Source organism: Passer domesticus, chromosome 7, assembly GCF_036417665.1.
Source record: "Passer domesticus isolate bPasDom1 chromosome 7, bPasDom1.hap1, whole genome shotgun sequence".
NCBI classification, from domain to species: Eukaryota; Metazoa; Chordata; class Aves; order Passeriformes; family Passeridae; genus Passer; species Passer domesticus.
The window spans coordinates 58,477,896-58,497,846 of NC_087480.1; the positions used below are offsets into that span (position 1 = coordinate 58,477,896).

A 19,951-nucleotide genomic window follows, 5' to 3' on the forward strand; every position below is an offset into this window, starting at 1 on the left:
GGAGGTACACGCTCCTCATAACACAATTTTGTGCTAATCTTCAATTTGCTGTACTGGGAAGCTTTTCCCTGGTCAGCAACCAGACACATCAAAATTACAGGGAAGTCACTATGGGAAATAACACGAGTTTCCTCCTCCTTCAAATTAAAAGGAGGGCACAGGCTGGGTGAGAAACACACTGCTGCAATAGGATTGATTGACTTTAATGTGGAAACAGTTGCACAGTTTAATATATTTCCTTGCCAGGAAACTGGGAATTTGTTTCCAAAAGGGCAAAGGCCTCTGGGATGTGTCCTGATTCTTTGTGATTGGATCTGTGCTGCTGTCAATGATTTACTGCAGCATTTCGGAGCCCGGTGGGCTCCATGCTCCTTCCAGCACTCCTGAAAACTTAAAAGCTTTGGTTTGCAGCTGACCTATAGCAAACATTTACATATGGCAGAGCAATGTGGTGGGGCCTGGCTCAGCTCTGTCCCTGGATCCTGTCTGTGTGCTCACTGGCTTTGACACCAGCCCAGGCGTGCAGGGAGCTCCAGGCATTGCCTTCCCACAGGTGAGTCTGCTCCCTTCCCCACGTTTCCATACAGGAATTACCAGCATGTCAGTCAGCCCATCAGTTTTGTCCTGACTTGAGGCATGTGCACAAAACTACTAGGAAAAAAAAAAAATTAAAAATTGGCAGGTGTCCAAAGCCTGAACCAGGCATCATAATTCCTTCTTAAAGGAACTGTTTGCACAATGATTTTCCTTTTACAGATGACTATTAAGCCTTCTTAAACTTCCTTACCAAAATTAGCAGGCTGGGTTTGGGCACTTGAAATGAATTCTCTATACAGGATGATTTATGAGTTAATATTTTTCATATTCTTTTGCATTCTAATTATTTTACACTCGACAACACGAAGCTAACAAGTGCATGTGAATAACCCAGTTTTCAGTCCAAGCCAGATCCTCATTCCTCAGGTTTTTTTTTTCCCATGAACAATATTATTAACCTATCCAAGTGTCACTTGGGCTTTGAAGGAAAGGAATAAACAAGTTACATTTTTTTCTAAAGCTATAGTGTCATGATAGGGAAAGGGGTGGAGGATTTTTTTCTACAGCTATTAATTTCAAGCTTGTTGTAAGGCAAATATGATTTAGGAGGATCAAAAAAAGGTATCAGTGATAATTGGAACATGGAGACAAGGAGAAGGCAGAAAGGAAAAAAACTGTGGCAGTGATACACTTAATTATGAAGGCTTATTCTGATAATCCCTTTTGAAAATGAACAAAGACAAGATTTTTGATGTTTGATGAACTTATCAAACAAGGCAGAATAATGAAGAGGTAAATGTAAAATCCAATCGAAGGTGAGCCAATTAAGTACTTTGCCAAGTGCTGAAGGATGCAGCCCACAAATCCTCCTGCCAGAGCAAAAAAGGCAGCAATACCTGCACGTCCTCCAGCTCTGGGTTCACCTGCAGGCTCCTGGGTTTTCACCTCACACACGGATCTGCACCCACAGGCTCCCTTACTGAGCTGCTGTGACTCTCATTTAGTAAATCTCTCTTCCCCGGCCTCTGATGGATCCCCCATGAGCTACATACCTCTGCTAATTATCAATATTTCTCTTTGGACTGCAGTCTTGTAAGTAAAACAGACTGCTCATTAGTTAATCACCAAAATAATAATAAAAATAATAATTTTCTGATTCAGAATAAACCCTCAAAATGCTTCGAAGGCTGTGGCAAAGGCAGGGTTGTATTTGCATGCCAGAGGTTGCTCCTCAAGACAAAGAAATGGCTCATACAAATGAAGGTTTTAGGAGTAGAGACAGAACTAGAGATTGTAATGATGGGCTGGGAGGCAGGAGAAGCATTTTCTGGCTGTTGTGTAGTGATATTCAGAGTATGTGCAGAGAGTCCAACCCAAGAGCCACTACAATGCCATACCTTTGCCCTTTTCTCCTTTCATAATATTCCTTTAGTTATGTTCTTCTCCTCACAATTTGTGTATTTTCCTTTAGAAATACTCAACCAACAAATTCTTAGTAAGATCCTTTGTACCTTGCTCTCTCAGCACTGTTGGTGCAGCCATTCCCACCCCTCCACAAAGCCCATGGAAACCAAGATCTGATTTCACACTGGCCAGGAAAGATCCTGACCATGAGTCCACAAGGGTGTAAAGAAAGTGACATCAAAACTGGCTAAGTAGTGATAAACACCCCTGCTCCTGGAGGTTGTGATGTGCTTCTGAAAAAAAAAGGCAAAAAATTAGCTTTTCTCTAAACCCTGACTCTTCATGACATTCCTTCTGTTTACTCAGGATTGTTAGTCACATATATATATTTATTTTTTTTATTTATTTTTTTTATTGCATTCTACCTATTGGAAAGGGCAAAGATGTCTTGGGAGAGCAGGAATCCCAAGACAAAGTCCCCAAGTGCTGCACCTTCAGGCCCTGCTCAATTCAGATGGTGAATACTTGGATGGGACATCTTGGGATGCTTCCCATTCCCTACAAACCAGCTTCCTGGTGGAAAAAACACACACACAGAGATAATTTTCCCCCTTCCAGCCTTCAGCCCCTCTCAAATCACAGCTTCAAAGACCTTAGACCACCCTTTCTTCCCCTCCCTAGAAGAAGCAGCAGAGATGTTAATTCTCCAGCTCCTGTTGACTGTCAGCTGAGCCAGTGGTCAGGATGGACTGATTGCTTCCCTTGCCAAGAGAAAAAAGTAAGGATCCGCTGTAATGTATTCATTTATCTTCAGATGTGTCTGTGATGAGGACGTACACACATTAATTATATATATTATGCATATTCATCATTCTGAAGCATCCAGTAAACTCATCCAAATATGATGGAAATGCTCCTCTGCTAGAGAGGCTCTTATTTACCCTGGTGTAAACTGGGGAATAAATTCATTGGAGGCAGCAGAACAGGAAAAACAAAATCAAGGCAAATGGTGGAAGAATCAGGCCAGAATAGTTGCACAAGACTTTCTTCCTTTTCTGTCTCAGATTTAATTAAGTATCTCCTGATTCTTAATGCAAATAGTCCAGTGAAAAGAAATTTGAAGCAGCCTTCATGCATCAGCTCCTGTTCTCATATTTTTATATCATTTCACATATGTCTTCATAGTTTGGGAATTTATTTTCACATACCTGACATAATTCTGCTTTCTACTGAGTTTATCTTATCCCCGCCTTTTTTGTTCCTGTGCTTACAGACAGTATATTATCAGTAAATAATATGGATTTTCCCCGTTTCTTTTTTTCCCCCCTTCCAAGTTTGAAGAGCAGCAATTCTCATTAATAATCCATCAGAAATGTTGCAGGATCAGTGCTGTAATTAGTGTCTGTGTCCATCTGAGCCTGGTGCATTGCAAGACAAAGCATATGCAGCTAGAAAAATGCCATGTTTTTCCAAGGTATAAAACAGAGATATTTTTCAAACAGCCATTCCAGTTCACATGTACGAAGTCCAGGCAAATCTGAGTTCCCAGCTCTCTGCTGACGCTCCTGCCTTTATCACACACGAAATCTTCAAGCCCCACACACACATAAAAACCGGGATAGCTATTAAAATGATAGTTTTGGCAGCTCCCTGGCCTGTGGAGGGGACGTCAGTGGGGGACACACGTGGCTGTGTCTCTTGCAGCACCGGTACCGGCGGCTGCTGCAGCCAGCACAGTTCGGAGGGCGACGCTGCGCCGGGCACCTCTGGGATGAGCAAGCCTGTCGAGCTGAGACAACCTGCTCGGGGCCACCAGGGTGTGGGCAGGACTTCCAGTGCGAGGAAACAGGTGAGTGACCCAGGCACAAGCCCCTGCCAGAGAGGTTTTGGTCCTGGGGGTATCAGTCCCCTGCTCCAGGAAGCAGGAGGGTGAACTGTACAAGAGAAAGCAGGGAAATTCTCCTCTTCAGTGTTTCCCCCCTATTTTTACAGAAATCCATCCATGCTGCAGTCAGATTTGGGTAGAAAAGAAGGGTGTGTGACATGGAGAATGTGAATTTTTCAGTGGAACAAAGAGAGTAGGAATATTCTTCTCTAACTGCTGCTCCCACAGCACGCCACGTTCTCCCCTGCTAGAGACAGAGTTCAATCATCAACCCAACCAGCAATCTGTTGGGGTGATTTAGTTATTTTTAGCCACCTCCAGCTCTGAGGATTAGGATATAAAACGGCTGTTCTCTGAAACTTTGACTAGTCTTGACAGGGTTTTGTTTCTACACAAATGGCTCAAACTTCCTTCCTGAGCATTAAACAAAAAATTGTATAGAAATTTGGAGCCACAGGCCAGCTCTGTGACCAGCTCATCAGCTGGAGCAGGTTATCATCACTCCACTGGGGTAAACTAGACAGTGCCAGTTTCCTCCTCAAGGCTTTCTCCACACTCCCAGAAGCAAAAGCCCTTCCACATTGCCTTTCCTGCAAATATCCATTCTTGCAATTAATTATTGCAATCAACTCCCCAAATGCCTCCTGCAATAGGAAGAGGAAACCTTGCACTTTAATGAGATGGAGTTGACTTCCTTAAGCCAAGGGGTGAAGCTATTGCTACAGCAACTTTCCAAGGGTGTGATTTTAGAAAATAAAGTCAGGGCAGCGAGGTGACCTCTCCTTGATTCCCACCTGATAGAAGCCCATGGGAGTAGCCAGCTTGGGCTCTGTGCTGTGTTTAGGTCCTAGAATCTTGGAAAAGCCAATTCCCCGTGGAATAACACTGTGCTTAACACCCAACATGACTTCTGGTGGCCTTGAGATGTGAGTGAAAAACAGCAGAATCAATGCAAGCTGCCAGGAGGGTGGATAAGCCACCGCCTGCATCTGTGCACTTTAGGGCGCTGCATTCAACGGCATCTCGTGTGCAACGGAGACAGAGACTGCAGAGATGGGTCTGATGAGGATAATTGTGAGGATGAAGATATTGAAAGCCCTTGTGAACATCTGTTCCCAATCCCAGGGGTGGAAAAAGTAGTCCAAGGGTGAGTAATTAATCAATAGCTGCTCCTCTTGCAATCAAAACAGGATTGTTTCTTATATTGCTCTTCCTTGTAATAGCAGTGATCCATGAATTGATAGGGGCTGTACAAAACCCAAAGGGGAGGTGCTGTCCCATGTAACCATGGGTAGGAATGAGGGATCATTCCACCTTTTATTTCAAATTCTGTCTCAGATCTATTACCTGACCACAGCACTTGTGATGCCCTTTTTATACTCCTGAAAAAACAGATCCCAGTTATCTCACAGTTGTTAAAGGTAAGAGACTAAAGCAAACAGCAGACTTTGGAGATGCAGCACCCTGCTGGCATTCATCCTTAAGGAGATTTAACTCCAGGATTTAGGACTTCAGAGCATAGATTCAAGGCAGAGAGCCTGAGCTCCACACGAGTACATTAAATACTCCTATCCACGAAAGTGTTTCCCTGTTCAGTTTCAAACTTTGATTAGGTAATACAGACAAAAGAGAAATCTAGAATAAAATGAAACTGAAAGGCAAATTGTGACTGTGACACTCTTGTTGAAAACCTTGTATTTTAACCAAGCTAAGTTTCCCTTGGAGAACACGGCCCTGTCTGTGGCAGAGGGATTGGAATGAGATGATCTTTAAGGTCCCTCCCAGCCCAAACCACTCTAAGATTTTATGAACATGGGCTACAGGATGAGAATGGAACCAGCCATTGTGTAACTTTCCCATCAGCTGAATCCAACTCTCTCTGGGGTCCTTGAGATAAATGTCTCCCTGGCCCAGGGACTGGGAGGGTCCATCAGAAGTTTTACAAGGCATGCATTAATTTCCACTGAGAACCCTGTTTAATTCTGCTCTCTGAAGTGTTTCTCCTGCAGAACACACAAAAGCAATGGCATTTGCTGTCTTAGTCCTAAAGATGGTTCCCTGTTGAGAAGAGCAGTGCTGCTGTCTAGTTTGAATAAAGCTTTCACTTTGGGCCATGGAATTACATGGAATACCAAGTAATAGGAGGGATTTCAGAGGGCAGCAGCTGTGAGGGCTGGAGAGCAGGAAGAAGGAGGAATAAGGAAATAATAAGTGACAGACTTGGCAAAGCACAGGCTTCATGTCTAGGGAGGGTGTTAACTACCCTGAGAAACGGGACCATTATTAAAAAGAAAGAGATTAAATTAAGACAGAAAATAATTGCAGAGAATGCCAGGAAGCACTTTGTGACAATGAGATGCATTAGGCTCAAGAGGAACCTGGAGGAATTCCAGGACTTTGGGACTTTCATAGCTGTGCTTGTTGGGAGGGGCTGGGCAACTTCACTGATTTCTTCCATTTCTCCCATGCGAGCCCAAACTAATGCCTTGGAAACAAAATGGCTGTTTGTCTCCTGGTAGCTTTGGGAAGGAGACAGCAATGAGACAACAAACCCAGCCCAGCCTTAAGCTCCATTCCAGTTCCTCAGGAGGCCTGAGCACAGATAACCTGGTGGAGGGGGTATCAGCATCAGGAGAACCTGTGACAGAGCGAGGCAATAAAACCGGAGTGACGGATAAACTCCTGACCACCACCTCTATCCAAGGTACAACATCCTGACACAGGAAGGGAGGCAGAACGTCTACGACCCGGGGTTTTTTGGAGGGCTCTGTGAGTACGTGTACAATGGGGAGTGGCGGGAGCTGCGCTACGACGCCGCCTGCGAGCGCCTGCACTACGGGGACGACGAGAAGCATTTCCGCAAGCCTTACAACCTCCACGTGTACCAGTTCCTGGTGAGTGCTGCAGCAGGCCAAACTCGGCAGCTATTCCCCAGCCAAAAAAAGCCAAACTTCCCACTCAGATATCGGGTACATTCTGTCTGTAGTTGTCTTTGAGGTACCTCAGCAGGCACGCGATGGTGGAAATGCTGTTTACGGCGCATCAAGGAAGGCACGTGCTGGATCACCCAGGCATCCCCACCGCTTCCTCTGGCCCAGGCAAAGCCAAGAGAAAGCTGTTTTCTCTAAATTCTGCTTTTAATGAGCTGTAGAGCTTGCAGAAGCCTTTTGCCTCTCTAGGGATGAAGCTGGCCATGTGTAAAATAGTAACAATGCTTCTGGTTCAATCTTTGAAAGCATTTTAAGTCTATGGCATAGCTACAAGGTCTGAATTCTGAGTGAGACAGGGATCCTGCAACCCATCACCAGGGGTCACAACACCTATAGTCCATAAGGTCATGTCTGATGTTGGACACTGATCCAAGCAGAGCAAGGATTCAGTTTGGGTCTCCCACATCCTAAGTGGGTGCCTTGGCCTCACTGTTAAACATTTATCATGTTTTTTTATATGAATGAATGAAAACACATAATCCCTGGGAAATATTACACAATGCAAGCAGCTTTCATACCCTCCCAGCAGGCAGAGTCCCTCAGTCCTGAGTTTGAACACTAGGGTTGGCTTTTTACAGAGCTGGCAAAGGACACAGCTCAGACTCAGCAGAGCTGCTCGATTCCACGTGCCAGCAAAGTAGAGCTGTCAAGGAAAAGGTCACTTCTCTAAAACACAGGCAAAACAATGTTTGTTTTCTAGCCTTGCCAGTGTAAATAGATGTTGAATTTCTCTTTTCCTAAATAAATTCATCCAGAAGCAGGCTGGAGAGAAAAAAAATTCAGTCTAAATCATTAGGATTTGGCAGAGCTGTAAGAAACTGGAAGGAGGGTTTTATAATGGGAACTGTCAGGCTGTCTTAATAGGTACCATTACCAGCTTGGGCTTTGAGTGGCTAAACACTAACCTTTCCCCTGCTTGGAGATGGAAGAAGCAAAATGCTTGGCTTTATCCACATTTCTCACATATTTCCAAATGAAATGGCATGGGACTTAATTCCTTATTCCACATTCATTGAAGTCAGTGCTGGTGCTGTCAGGAGCATCATGGGCTTCAACAGTGGTATTCCTTCAAGAAACAGAGATTAAAAAGAAAGGGAAGCACCTGAAAATTAATGTCTGCTCCTTTCATTTTAGGCTCATGCTGATTCTGGATTTTCTTTTGAGTTTTATGACGATTCAAAGGACCTGCTTGACGCCCTTAAAAGTGATAAATCCAAAACAACGGGCTTCACCATTGGAATTGGGCCTGGAGGTGCAGATCCCATGTTAAACCTGGGCCTCACGTTATCAGGTGGCAAAGGAACCCTGAAGAATTTCACACAATATGATGCAAAGGTAAAAAAAAAAAAACCAACTAAATCAGTGATGCATCTGCTCCAGTGGCATCATCTGTGCATCGCATGGTCTGGCTGTAACTTATGTCAGTTTATTCTCTCAACTGCATTTTTTAACACAGGGTAATTGTACCTTAATTTGTTCATGTAATTGCAAATGTATGATCGTTAGGAATCCTGTTTGCTGTTCTTGGTATGTCTCAGCAAACAGGGAGTGGGAATAAAATTGAATTACGGAGTGCCACGGCACATGTCATCTCACCCCATCCTGTTTCATGGCTACATTAAGCACATAAATAAAAAAATGCTTGAAAGTGACGATGAGGGAGGAGGGAATATCAAGATGCTGATCAAAACAATTATCCTCAAGGAATGATCTCTAGTAGCAAATACATCTTGCTCAAATTAATACGAGCTGCCTCGTGATGGGGAAATGGGCTACTTTTTACAGGAGGTTAAAATACCACGCTGAAAAAATAGCACCTGATAATAGGGTGTACTTCTTACAGAGGGCTTGCATCATGGACTGGCAGTGATGACCTCTTTCCAATCTAATAACATGAGTGCTGGTATTTCCCACATTTACCGTGCCCCATCCCCACTTCTCTCCGGGCTGCTGACAGAAAACAATAAAGAAGAATTACTTTGATGGTGTTCCGAGTTAAAATGCCCTTAAAAGCTGTTTGAAATGAGTACCATTATAGTGTTTACTGTGCCCTTGTCCAGACTCACATGATGTTTGCAGCTAAATGATGATCAGTTATTGGAGGAATCATTTAAAGGGCTGCTCATATTGTAGGGGAGACTTGTGCAAAGCAACGGCAAACACAGAGGTGGAGCCTTGGAGCTGGTGGTATATCCAGGAAATTCTTCCTCAATCAGTATCTTTCTGACCAAGGAATCTCCCTTCTGCTGGGCTAAGCTTGACCCTTGTGCTTTGCTACTCACTGAGTTTGTGAAAAAAAACCAAAAAGGGAATAAACAGTATGGAAAGGAAACTGAAAAAAGAAATTGGAGAAATGAGAGCAGAATGGAGGAGAAGCGTGTGGAGACCAACTCTGATCATATTCACACATCTATAAAACTCCTGCAGTATCCAACCCCCCAAGGCCCTCCACAGCAAATCAGAAAGAGACTTTAAAAAAAGCATTACCATTATTTCCTTTAAAATCCAGCTTGTTTTCATACACACACTGACAGTCAGAGACTCAGCCTTTCCCCTACAAGCCTAAAGACTAGAAATTAATTTGCTTAAATGAATGTTGACTGCAGCTCCTCTTTCCTTTACCTGCAGGATGTTGGATTCATTAGAGCTGTGACCAAGGTGCAGACAGCCCGCTTCAAGATGAGAAGGGACAACATTGTTTTGGATGAGGATGTGCTGCTCTCCCTGCAGGACCTCCCAGACACCTACAACTATGGCATGTACGCCAAATTCATCAATGACTACGGCACCCACTTCATGACATCTGGCACCATGGGGGGTGTCTTTGAGCACATCCTTGTCATCAATAAGGAGGAAATGAGAAGAAAAGGTCAGAAAATCAAAATATATCCTCTGTTCTCAGCTTTCTGCTTTAAACCTGGTATTTCCAGCATGGTGGCACTACTGGCCACATGGCTTGGGATTAGCTTGAGTGTCAGCAAATGTGGCTCCTGCTCTGATTTCAGAAGTGCCTGGGTGAGAGTTTGGTCATTAAGGAAGGAACCTGAGCATCATTTTCTCCATTTCTTCAATGTCACTTGCTAATCTTCTCCTATTTCTTGTCATCTTTGTACCCCATGAATGCTCGAGGGCTGCAAAGCCACCCAGAGCTCAGGAAATCAGCCCTCTTCTGTTCGCAGCAAGGGCCACAATTTTCTGTAAATGGAAATATTGCACTGCACTCAGCAATACCTCTGCCACTTCACTCTGCTTAGTGTCACATCTGGAGAATAACAGACCCCCGTTAGCTCCAGTTCTCAACAAATTGGAGTGTATGAGGCTGGAGGGCCCTACCTCTAAATCTCAGTTAGATAAAACACCCACTGCAGACGCCGAGAGCCTGAGAATTGCCATTGCTAGCAAGTCAAAGGCATAACATTTCTCCTAATCAAAAACATGGGATACAGAACAATAATATGGGATTTTTGCTCAATAACCAGGTTGTCAACTCTTGTAAAGGTGTCAGCAATGCAATAGATCCCATTTCCCCTAAGGGCCATCAATCTGCTGTGCTGAGGGTGCCACTGCCCTGGTAACTCCAGGCCAGACACTGCTGAAGAAGAAAATTGTGATCTTGGACAACAGGTGTAAATTGCTGTAATTTCAGTAATTTCAATAATTTTCATGGTTCTGCCCCAGATTCTGCCTCTGGTCTGAAATGGCTGGGTCCCATCAGCATTAGGATAACTATGCACTTCACACTGCACATTAACCATGCCAATTTTTCCCCAAGAAATTACTGATTGAGAGAATTTTCATCAAGTTCCCGAAACTCTAATGTTTGGAAACACGATGCCTCTTCAAATTACTCCTTCACTTTGAAGGGTGAGTGATATAGAAGTGAACAAGGTCTTGGCAAGCAAGTCTTCAGGAAGCAGACTGCCAATTTCAGAGGAAGAATTAATCAAGAGCATGTGGAGGGAGGCTATTATTTTGCTTCATCTTGTGCTTGCTGTGTATGTAAGGAGATTTTCTGCTACGAGATGCCTTATCTTAGGAAAGAAGGATGCTGAAGTCCAGCAAAGACAAAAATGTGCCCCAATAGAGATGTAATTTTCATTCTAATGCAGCACCATTCTGTAATTTTCGTCTAATCCAGGCTCTGCCAGAAAGTCCACCCTTACAAAGCCAGCAGTGCTCTGTGTCACACAGTGCTGACCCAGAAGGACTCACCTGCAGTGTCTGATATGCCACTGTCTGAAAGCATTTAGTTAAAAAACCCCTGATTTCTCTAATGTTGATCACAGCCATGCTAGGAGGCTGTGTTTGCAAGAGGATTATCCTCCTTCCCTGAGGAATGGTGAGGATCAGGATATAAGTGCTCAAGTCTTAAAATTAGAACTTCCTAAGACGAGTCTGAAGCTCTGCAGATGCATCACTGAGTCCCCATGGCGCTGCTTTAGGTCAGCCACTGCACCCACTCAGCCCACCAGGCTGTTTGTAAGTGCTCTGGAACAGAGAATATTCATTTTTTTATAGACTGGTGACTAAAGCACAAACTCAGGAAAAAGATTCCTTGGCTGAGTCCTCCCTAAATGAGACACAGCTTAGGTGGTCACTGAGCACCTGGCTGGGACTTGGAGCATTTAGGAAACTGAATTTTGAAAATGAATTCACCTCCTCTCTTTAGGTATCGACAGCTCACTGCAGAGCTCAGGGCTGCAGTTTTGCTGCCAGACCCATTCCCAGCTCTCAGGCTGCAAGGGCTTATATGGATGTGGTCATGAGTGAAATAAATACATATGTCAGAGCGAGGTCCCTCGTTGCTCTGCCATCAATATTTTTCATTACTTGTTTTTAAAATAGATTGTTATGGTTCTATTATTTAGCAGAAAACAGTATAATGTGTTCACACATTACAAGAACATTTATGGGAGGAACATTATGCGCGGAGTAAATTAGAAAGAGTCTTCATATATTCTGATTAATTCAAAATGCAGCAGTAAATCTTATCACTCGAGCACATTTAACTATCTCAAATTATATCATATAAAACAAAAAAAAAAAACCCCAACCCTATCAGGGCTCCCCCCTCAAGCACTAATATTTACTGAGGCCACCCTTTTGCAGTGATAACCACTTTTCATTTATCAAGACCCGATCTTGCCACGACCAACAGCGAATGGTATCGACAGCCCCTCGCTGAACATAATTACTCAACGGGAACCATGGCAAATCAATTAATCAGGGTGTTCCTCAAGTTTAATTTTATGGCACTCCAGCACCAAGATAAGCAATCACTCACGTTGCTTTGGGTGAGTGAACTTTACCCACTGTGTTTACAACTGTTGAACAGTTTAGCACAAGTAATTGAGTGCTACGCGCTTAATCTTTCTCAAGGGCCCAGTTCTGCAGTGGGATGCAGTTCCCAGCTCAAGTCTGGAGCGTGTTTCAGCTCTCACCAGTTTGAGGCCAGGACCTGCAGCCCCTTTATGAGGATGCTGAGTACCTAAGCAGGGTTTGGATCCACCAGGCCGGGGAGCAGGTCTGTGCCCCAGCTGGCTCCTGGAGGGTGGGCAGAAGGGAACAAGTCTGCAGGTGACACCCCAAAGGGACCTGGACAAGCTCTGAGCCCTTGGGAGCCCCATGAGGCCCAGCAAGGCCATGTGCAGGTGATGGAAGGGGGTTCTGCCCCTCTGGTGAGGCCCCACGTGCAGTGCTGCATCCAGCTCCGGGCTCCCCAGCCCGGAGGAAAGACATGGAAAGACACGGAAATGGTGGGACAAGTCCAGGAAAGACATGGAAATGGTGGGACAAGTCCAGAGGAGGCCACACAGCTTAGACTAAAGCAGTGGAGAACCTCTCCTATGAGAAAACACTGAGGGAATTCAGGTTATTCAGCCTGGACAAGAAAAGTCTCCAGTGAAACCTCATTGCAGCCTTCCAGTTCTTAAAAGACGTTATAAAGACAGGTTTTAACCAGGGCCTGTTGTGATAGGACAAGGGGTGATGGTTTTCAACTAGAAGAGGGCCAATGTAGATTAAAGAAGACATGTTTTACAATGGGGTTGGTGAAACACTGCTGGTGGCTGTCCCATCCCTGGACACATTCAAGGCCAGGTTGGCTGGGGCTCTGAACAAATTTGTGTAGCTGAAGATGTCCCTGCCCATGAGGGAGAGGGGCTGGACCAGGTGGCTCTTAAAGGTCCCTTTTAACCCAAACCATTCCATAATCCCACAAAATCAGAGCCATGAGTGTTTGAGCAGTATTTTAAACACAAGAAAGGCAAGGTCCTGCTCCCCAGTGCTGAGGTGAGGCTCTTCAGCACTCCAGGAGGGGACTTGGACAGAGGTTTAAGCTTCAGACCATTAAACCCAACACACAAACCCCACTGACCTCTGTGCCTCCTTTCAAAGCCACACTATGGATCACCAGGCTTCTTTGGAAAACACTTCAAGGTCCTCTCGACAAAAAAGAGCAATATAAAAGTTACCTGTTACTTACAATACCTGCATTTACTGAAATCAATGGACTTTTTAACTACTAAAGAGGACGGCCTTATATTTGCAGTACACTGAAGTGCTTACATAAAACCAGGCTGTATGAAATATGCACATTGCTTACCTTGGTGAAACCACCTCATTAGTTCCCTTCTCCCCTCTGCAGTGGCTTCATGGCTCTCCAGTTACATATTTTCATGATGAATGTGGTGGTGGTGCTGGCAGCAGCAGGCAGGAAAGCTCTGGCAGCTCTCAGCACACAGACCTTTTCTGAGGTACTCCTTAAGGTGCTGCTTAAGCCATTAATGGGTGGGTCAGATCCTGAATTTAGGAAAATTAGTGAGGATCTATTGATTTCAGCTGCTGTTCTGGCTTTAGTTATGAGTTAGTGTGTGAAAAAAACAGTTTGTTGTTAAATATATAGATCAAACAGGGACATTTGTGCCTGAAGCCTTAAGATTTTAACTTTCTTCTAATATTTTCTAAGGAAACAATTTTTTACACCTATTATATGATAGGCCCAATATACCCCACTGAAATATTGGGGTTTTCCACTGTCCTCTGCCCAGAATAGCTTTTGACTTCAAAACACAAGCCATGAAAGCAAGTGAATCTTTTCCTCAATGATAGAAAAAAGAAGTAAGAAAAGGAACACGACGAGTCACTGAATTTGAATTTTTCTGGTTTGCAGCCATCAGCATGGAGGAGATAAGTGCCTGTGTTGGCCTGTCCCTTGGCATTACAGTCAGCAAGGAGAACCTGCACCTGGGAGCAACCCTGACACACTCTGACTGCAAACAGAAAGGACTCCTGAATACTGGTACAGCAGCAGGGCAGGGGTCTCTCGAGGCTCCTTGGGTCACCTGGGCACTGAGATTCCTGTAGGGTCACACAAAGTGTGAGGAAGGGAGCTCTGGTGCCATCCTCCAGACAAGGTGGGACCACAGAAACTTTGGGTCCATGTCTCCAGGAGTACTGATGCCTCTTAAAAGAGCAGGAATTAATGTAGCAATATCTGGATTAGAAACAGAGGCCGTGGGGTGGCTAGGAGGCTGCAGCCCACAGCAGTGACAGACTGGGCGTGCATGGCAACTAAAAAAAGTCAAAATTGACTCTAAAAGTACTCAAGGAGTGTAGGAACCCCCAGATTTGTACATTTCATAATAAAGTACAGACAGTGTGACCTGTTGCCCATGTCCTACCCACAAACCAAGGCTGGAGGAGTGCAGGCTCTTCAGGTCTCATCAGCTTAGAGGATTTGGGATGCTCAAGTTGTCACCTTGTGATAAGGTGGCAGGGCTCACCCTACAGGCAGGGAGCACTGAGCTCACATCAATCCCGGGAGGCAGCCCCCTGATAGCACAATTGATCTCACCTCCATTTAGCACTTTCTGGAGCCTGTGTGGAAACAGCAGCTGAATAACACCTGTGCAATTCAACTTTGCAGATGCCAAGAGCCACGGTGCAGTTGTGGAAGATATTATTCCCCGGATTAGAGGGGGAGATACCAGTTACAGTGCAGGGCTCCTGAAGAGTTGGGATGGCAAAATGTATCGGCACTGGGGCAGGTCATTAAAATATAATCCTGCTGTTATTGATTTCCAGGTAAGGCTTTTCTGCAGTTGAAGAAACTCTGCTGCTCTAAGGAATGAAAGTGTAGCCGAGCAGATCATTTCGTATTTTTATTGTGATCCCATCACAGAACAAGATTAAATGTAATGGGCCACTGATCTGGTAACCTCTTATTCATTTCACAATGGGGAGTACATCTCCCACTGACTGCATCCACAGGGAGACAGACGAGGAGCTTAACGCTGGATTAGTGCCAGGTTAAGTTTCTAATGTGTTCCCCAACAGCTTCACAATGAATTGCAGTTGTATTCATCCCTAATTTTCTCCCTGATGCTGTCCACCCTCCTGCATAAGGAGGGAACTCACAGGGGGCTGGGGGAGGTGTTTTGTTACCCAGCAAAAGCTCTGCAAAGACAGCCAGGGGTTCTCTGAGCAGGGAGCTCCTGGCTACTTTGTCAGGTAGGTCCTGTCTTTTTTCACATTCCAAAAAGAAGGTCTGTGGCCATGAAAATCAACAAGGCTCTAGTCTCCCTTTTGTTTCATTGGATGCCCCATAAAATGGGAAGATCACTGAAGCATCTCATAGGGCTTCTGAGGAGGGAGGAGACTGATGCAAGCAGAGAGGAAAGGGACAGAGAAGGGCAATCCTACAAATAATAATAATCCAGGGTAGAGCTGGCAGAGGTACGAGGGGGTGGCCACAACTCCTCAGCTGTCAGCAGGACCACAAGTATCCCAGGATTACCAGTCTGCTCCAGGAGAAGCTGTGGAGTGTGGGGGAAGGAGCTCTGTCATTGCAAGGACATGCTGCCATTTCTATCCCTCTTGTCTTCATTTGAAAGCAGGTCTGAAAGCTCTGACAGAGAGTGGGAGAAGGGAAAATGGATTTGGGAATTATCTGTCTTATTGGCAGGGCAAGAAGGACTGTGCAAGCCTTCCTGGGCAGCCGCTAGTGACAGAAAGATCTGATAACACAGAAGTACTTTCAGTTCCAGCTGCAGGTTATTCACCTTTTTGCACAAGTTCCCATTAATTCTGGGCAAGATTTCTTGCAGTTTTCCAGTAAACCATGCACTGACCTCTCTATTTTCCAGTAAACCATGCACTAACCTCTGTGCTCCAGAGCTGAGCAGTCACCCTGCAACTAGAGGGGCCACTTCAGCAGCTCTTATCTGCAGCCCCCTCAGTTTGTCAAACAGGCTTGTGCAAATTTGCCTAAGAGCTCTTCCCAAAGCCCAGCTGATCCTGATCCTCCCCACAAATCACCCTCACAGTGAGTGAGCTGACATCCCTGGAACAAATTCCTGGCCTAGACAGGTGCATTGATGGACAAACGTAAATAATTGTCCTCACACAGTCCCAAGTTTTTAGCTTTAATACTCATTGAATATTAATATTCAGTTGGGCAAGTTATAATTGCTGCCCAGACTGGACTATTTTTGCTGACTGGTATATAGGAACTGGATTTTGCTGCTGGAAAATATGATGAGCGAGTTACATTCCCAAAGCTGTAGATGACAGTATTATTTCACTACATCAAAGGGCAAAAGATATATAGGCAAAATTCCTCATTCTCAGCATTTACTGGATATTTCACAATCTGGCCACTGCAAAGGATAGGATGGCAATACATTTTGATGATACCCTCTGTCCAAAGCTCTTACCAAAACATTTTCTTCAAAAAGGCAAAAAGCATGCAAGAATCGCAGGGACCGTGACAGCACTAAGAAATCAGTCAAAAAACCAGGGGTGTTTTAATTTATCATTCGAATCCCTACTAAAACTCCAAAGCATGTCCAGAAAAGCCAATCCCACACAAACCCCCAAGATGAGGAAGGTTTTGGAACGGTGGCTCCTCACTGGGGCAGCAACACATTTGCATGATGTACATGCAGCTGTCGAGGAAGACAAATGAGCTTTTCCCCGAGTCCTGAATTTCTCCAGCAATGTCACAGCATCCCAGCCGCTGCCCAGCTGAAATTGTTCCCATTTCATCCATCTCCACCCCCTGCAGCTGCAGCCCATCCACGAAATCCTCCGCAGGAGCAGCCTGGGCCGCCTGGAGAGCAAGAGGCAGCACCTGAGGAGGGCTCTGGATGAGTTCCTGCTGGAATTCAGCCCCTGCCGCTGTGGGCCGTGCCACAACAACGGGGAGCCCGTGATGGTGGGGGACACCTGCTCCTGCCTCTGCCGCCCTGGCTACAGAGGAGCTGCCTGCCAGCACACCGAGCGCCCAGGTGAGAGCCCAGCCCGCAGAGGGCAGGGGGAAAGGCAGCAAAGGGCAGGGATTCCCCCTCCACGTGGCTAAACCAGCATCTCCTGGCATCCACACACGTGGTCGTTTCTGGGGTCCCCAGGATGGAGGAGGAAGGAATGGATCTGAGTCCATGTTCTTAGAAGGCTAATTTATTATGATATGATGTGATATTATAGAATGCTATACTAAAACTACACTAAACTATAGAGAAAGGATGCATCAGAAGGTTTAGCAAGAATGTTAATAAAAACTCGTGACTGACTCCCCAGAGTCAGACACAGCTGGCCTGATTGGCCATTAAGTTAAAACAATTCACATGTTGGATAAACAATCTCCAAAACCACACTCCAAAGCAGCAAAACACAGGAGAAGCTGAGGATTCTCAGCTTCCCAGGAGAAAATCCTGGGCAAGGGGGTTTTCCCAGAAAATATGACAGTGACACACACATCAGTCCCTTCTGTGTTTTGTTGCTGGGTTGTGCTGAGCAGCCCTGCAAGAGACTGAGATGAGCAGCTCAGGAGATGGGGGAACGGGTTTAAATTGAAAACGAGCAGGGCTGGGTTAGATATCAAGAAGAAAATCTTCCCTGTGTGGGTGGTGAGGCCCTGGCACAGGTTGTCCCATCCCAGGCAGTGTCCAAGCTCAGGTTGGACAGGACTTGGAATGAAATGTTCCCTTCCACCCCAAACCATTCTATAATTTATTATTACTATAAATAGAATAGTGGAAATGAGGGTGTGTTTAATTGCTGGATTAAATCCAGGAAATCCACTAAGGGCTTGTGGCATCCCACTAAGGATGGCTGCTCCAAGGGGGAGAGCACAAACCTCAGCAGGCAGGGAAGGAAGAGGAAAGGCTCAGGTGAAGCAACTGCTCATAGAACTTGCCATCAAAAAAGCCATTTTAGTAAAAAAATTGCTACACTGCCAGATTTCCCACCCCCTCCTGGGATGCATTTTGACTAGAGTGTCTATTTTGGGGTGAAAAAATATGGTTTTCCTAAGTGACAGGCTTGTATTTATGTTTTCTTTGTCACTTTCTATACTATCCTAAAAAGTTAAGTGGGTAGCAAAAAAAGCCAGGGTCGGAACAGGCTCTTTCATTTCCAAAAAAAAAGTTGCAGTTCTCTCTGGATATTTTTGTCCTGATTCATGATGACAAAAAAAGAAAAAAAAATTCTAAATCTCAGCATATGAAGCTGGCAGAAAAATCCATCTTCAGAGCAGTTCCACCAGGCAGAGCTCCAGGCCTTCAACCGTGGGCTCATCACTGGGGTCTCACCAGTGGGAAATCAAAGCTGTGATGAGACAAGGAGTTGGAGCAGAGCTGGGGAGATGGTTTGTGAGCCTGAATGCCAATGCTTTGCTTCAGTGACTGCAAAGTGGGTTTCTTTAAAAAGCTCAGGTTCTTTAAGTTGTCTCCAAATCCCAGGAATTTGCTTGGGAAGCCCAGGACCTGCCACCAAAGCAGAGCACTGGACCAGCCAGCCCTGTGCTCCTTGATTTTAGCAGCAGTGGGGCCAGGCACACTTCTAAACTCATGGGCAATTTTTAATTTCAAATTTTTAGTTGCAAAACTAATTTAAGACCAAACTAATTTTTTTTTAAAAAAGCACAATGTTCCAGCAGATGGAAAACGCAGCTTCCCAGCCAGCACTAAGTGAGAGCACACACATCCATTTGCACTGTCTGGATTAATAAAGTGCCCAAGCCAGGCATGAAGGCCAGATGAGTAAATAAAAAACGACAGTAAATGACAGCCATCAAGCATTCCCATCATTCAGGAGCACTGCCATAATCCATAGTATCGACCACTCCTGACAACTCAGTCTGTACTGTAATGAAAAAGCTTTGAAATGACCCATCTCCTAAAGGACTTTCCACAACATCCCCACAGCATCAGGGGACCCACTGCCTTGGTCAGAGGCAAGGAAGTTGCTGCAGAGAGAGCTGTGAGCTGCACTTTGGGAAGGAAAACTGAGGCAGAGGGTTTCAGATGAGAAGGACAAGAAACTGCTGTTGGTGCTTGGGGCGATGCTGATTCATCTCCCCTGGCTTCAAAGTGCCTTGATCTCAACAGCCTGGGCCTGGCTGGCACAGAGCAGGGAGTCCATATCCAGAGAAGTTACAGCCAGACCTGAAATCCCTTTTTTTTTGTTTTATTCCCTTTCTTTTCTGCGTGTCCCAGGTGGAGAGACGGACGGGCGCTGGAGCTGCTGGTCGGGCTGGTCGCCGTGCCAGGCGGGGACGGCGCGGCGCAGCCGGCACTGCTCCAACCCTGCCCCGCAGCACGGCGGGCAGCCCTGTGCTGGCAGAGACCTCCAGAGCAGAGCCTGCTGAAAGCACCAGGTGCCTGGGACCGGGTGCTTTGGAACCTGGGCTGGGCTGTAAGTGCTCCGGGCGTGTGATGGAATGAACCCCTGGGAGGAATAATTGACCGGAGATGCGCTTCTGCGTGTGCTAGATTCATTGTGTGAAACCTGACCAAGTGCTCCCGTGGTTTTGCCCCACCAGATGTGAGGGGAACCCCACCAGATGAGATGGGAGCCCCACCAAATGAAATGGGAGCCCCACCAGCGCCCAGCATCGCTGCTGCAGCGCAGAACCCACCCAAAGCAGGTGGAGCTGCTGGGTGACCACGGGGCTACAGCGTGTCATGGAATAAATTCACTGTGAGTGTTTACACCACTGAGCTTGACTCCCAGGGAGTTTATATATTTTCCTTTGGGAAGCAGAGGAAGAGCTCACGATCCATGCAGTTGGTATTGACATATGTGCCACGAAACTTTTGTAAGTTGGCACTGTCAGATCTGTAAGTCCAGCATA

The 19,951-nt window shown here is 45.6% G+C and overlaps 1 protein-coding gene and 1 long non-coding RNA gene across 2 annotated transcripts; one reads left to right on the top strand and one right to left on the bottom strand.

The window, feature by feature from the left end:
* Positions 1 to 322: 322 nt before the first annotated feature.
* On the top strand, positions 323 to 19,483 carry C8A (complement C8 alpha chain). The gene is made up of 11 exons (XM_064428973.1): positions 323 to 553; positions 2,623 to 2,719; positions 3,646 to 3,790; positions 4,829 to 4,973; positions 6,531 to 6,720; positions 7,951 to 8,151; positions 9,445 to 9,685; positions 13,988 to 14,116; positions 14,744 to 14,901; positions 16,883 to 17,105; positions 19,314 to 19,483. Exons 1-11 carry the CDS (start codon positions 447 to 449, stop codon positions 19,463 to 19,465), a joined length of 1,788 nt encoding a protein of 595 aa, XP_064285043.1. The 5' UTR covers positions 323 to 446; the 3' UTR covers positions 19,466 to 19,483.
* LOC135305402 (uncharacterized) lies at positions 2,573 to 13,934 on the bottom strand. The gene is made up of 3 exons (XR_010366595.1): positions 13,421 to 13,934; positions 13,193 to 13,257; positions 2,573 to 7,882 (listed from the first exon to the last, which is right to left on the bottom strand). It is a non-coding gene; the product is annotated as an uncharacterized LOC135305402 (long non-coding RNA).
* Positions 19,484 to 19,951: the final 468 nt, after the last annotated feature.

Excerpts from the sequence above, each read along its gene's own strand:
- C8A (XM_064428973.1), top strand. The coding sequence starts at position 447 with ATGTGGTGGGGCCTGGCTCAGCTCTGTCCCTGGATCCTGTCTGTGTGC. Across the intron at positions 4,974-6,530 it reads GTGGAAAAAGTAGTCCAAGG|GTACAACATCCTGACACAGG; the intron begins GTGAGTAATTAA and ends CCTCTATCCAAG. Across the intron at positions 8,152-9,444 it reads TCACACAATATGATGCAAAG|GATGTTGGATTCATTAGAGC; the intron begins GTAAAAAAAAAA and ends CTTTACCTGCAG.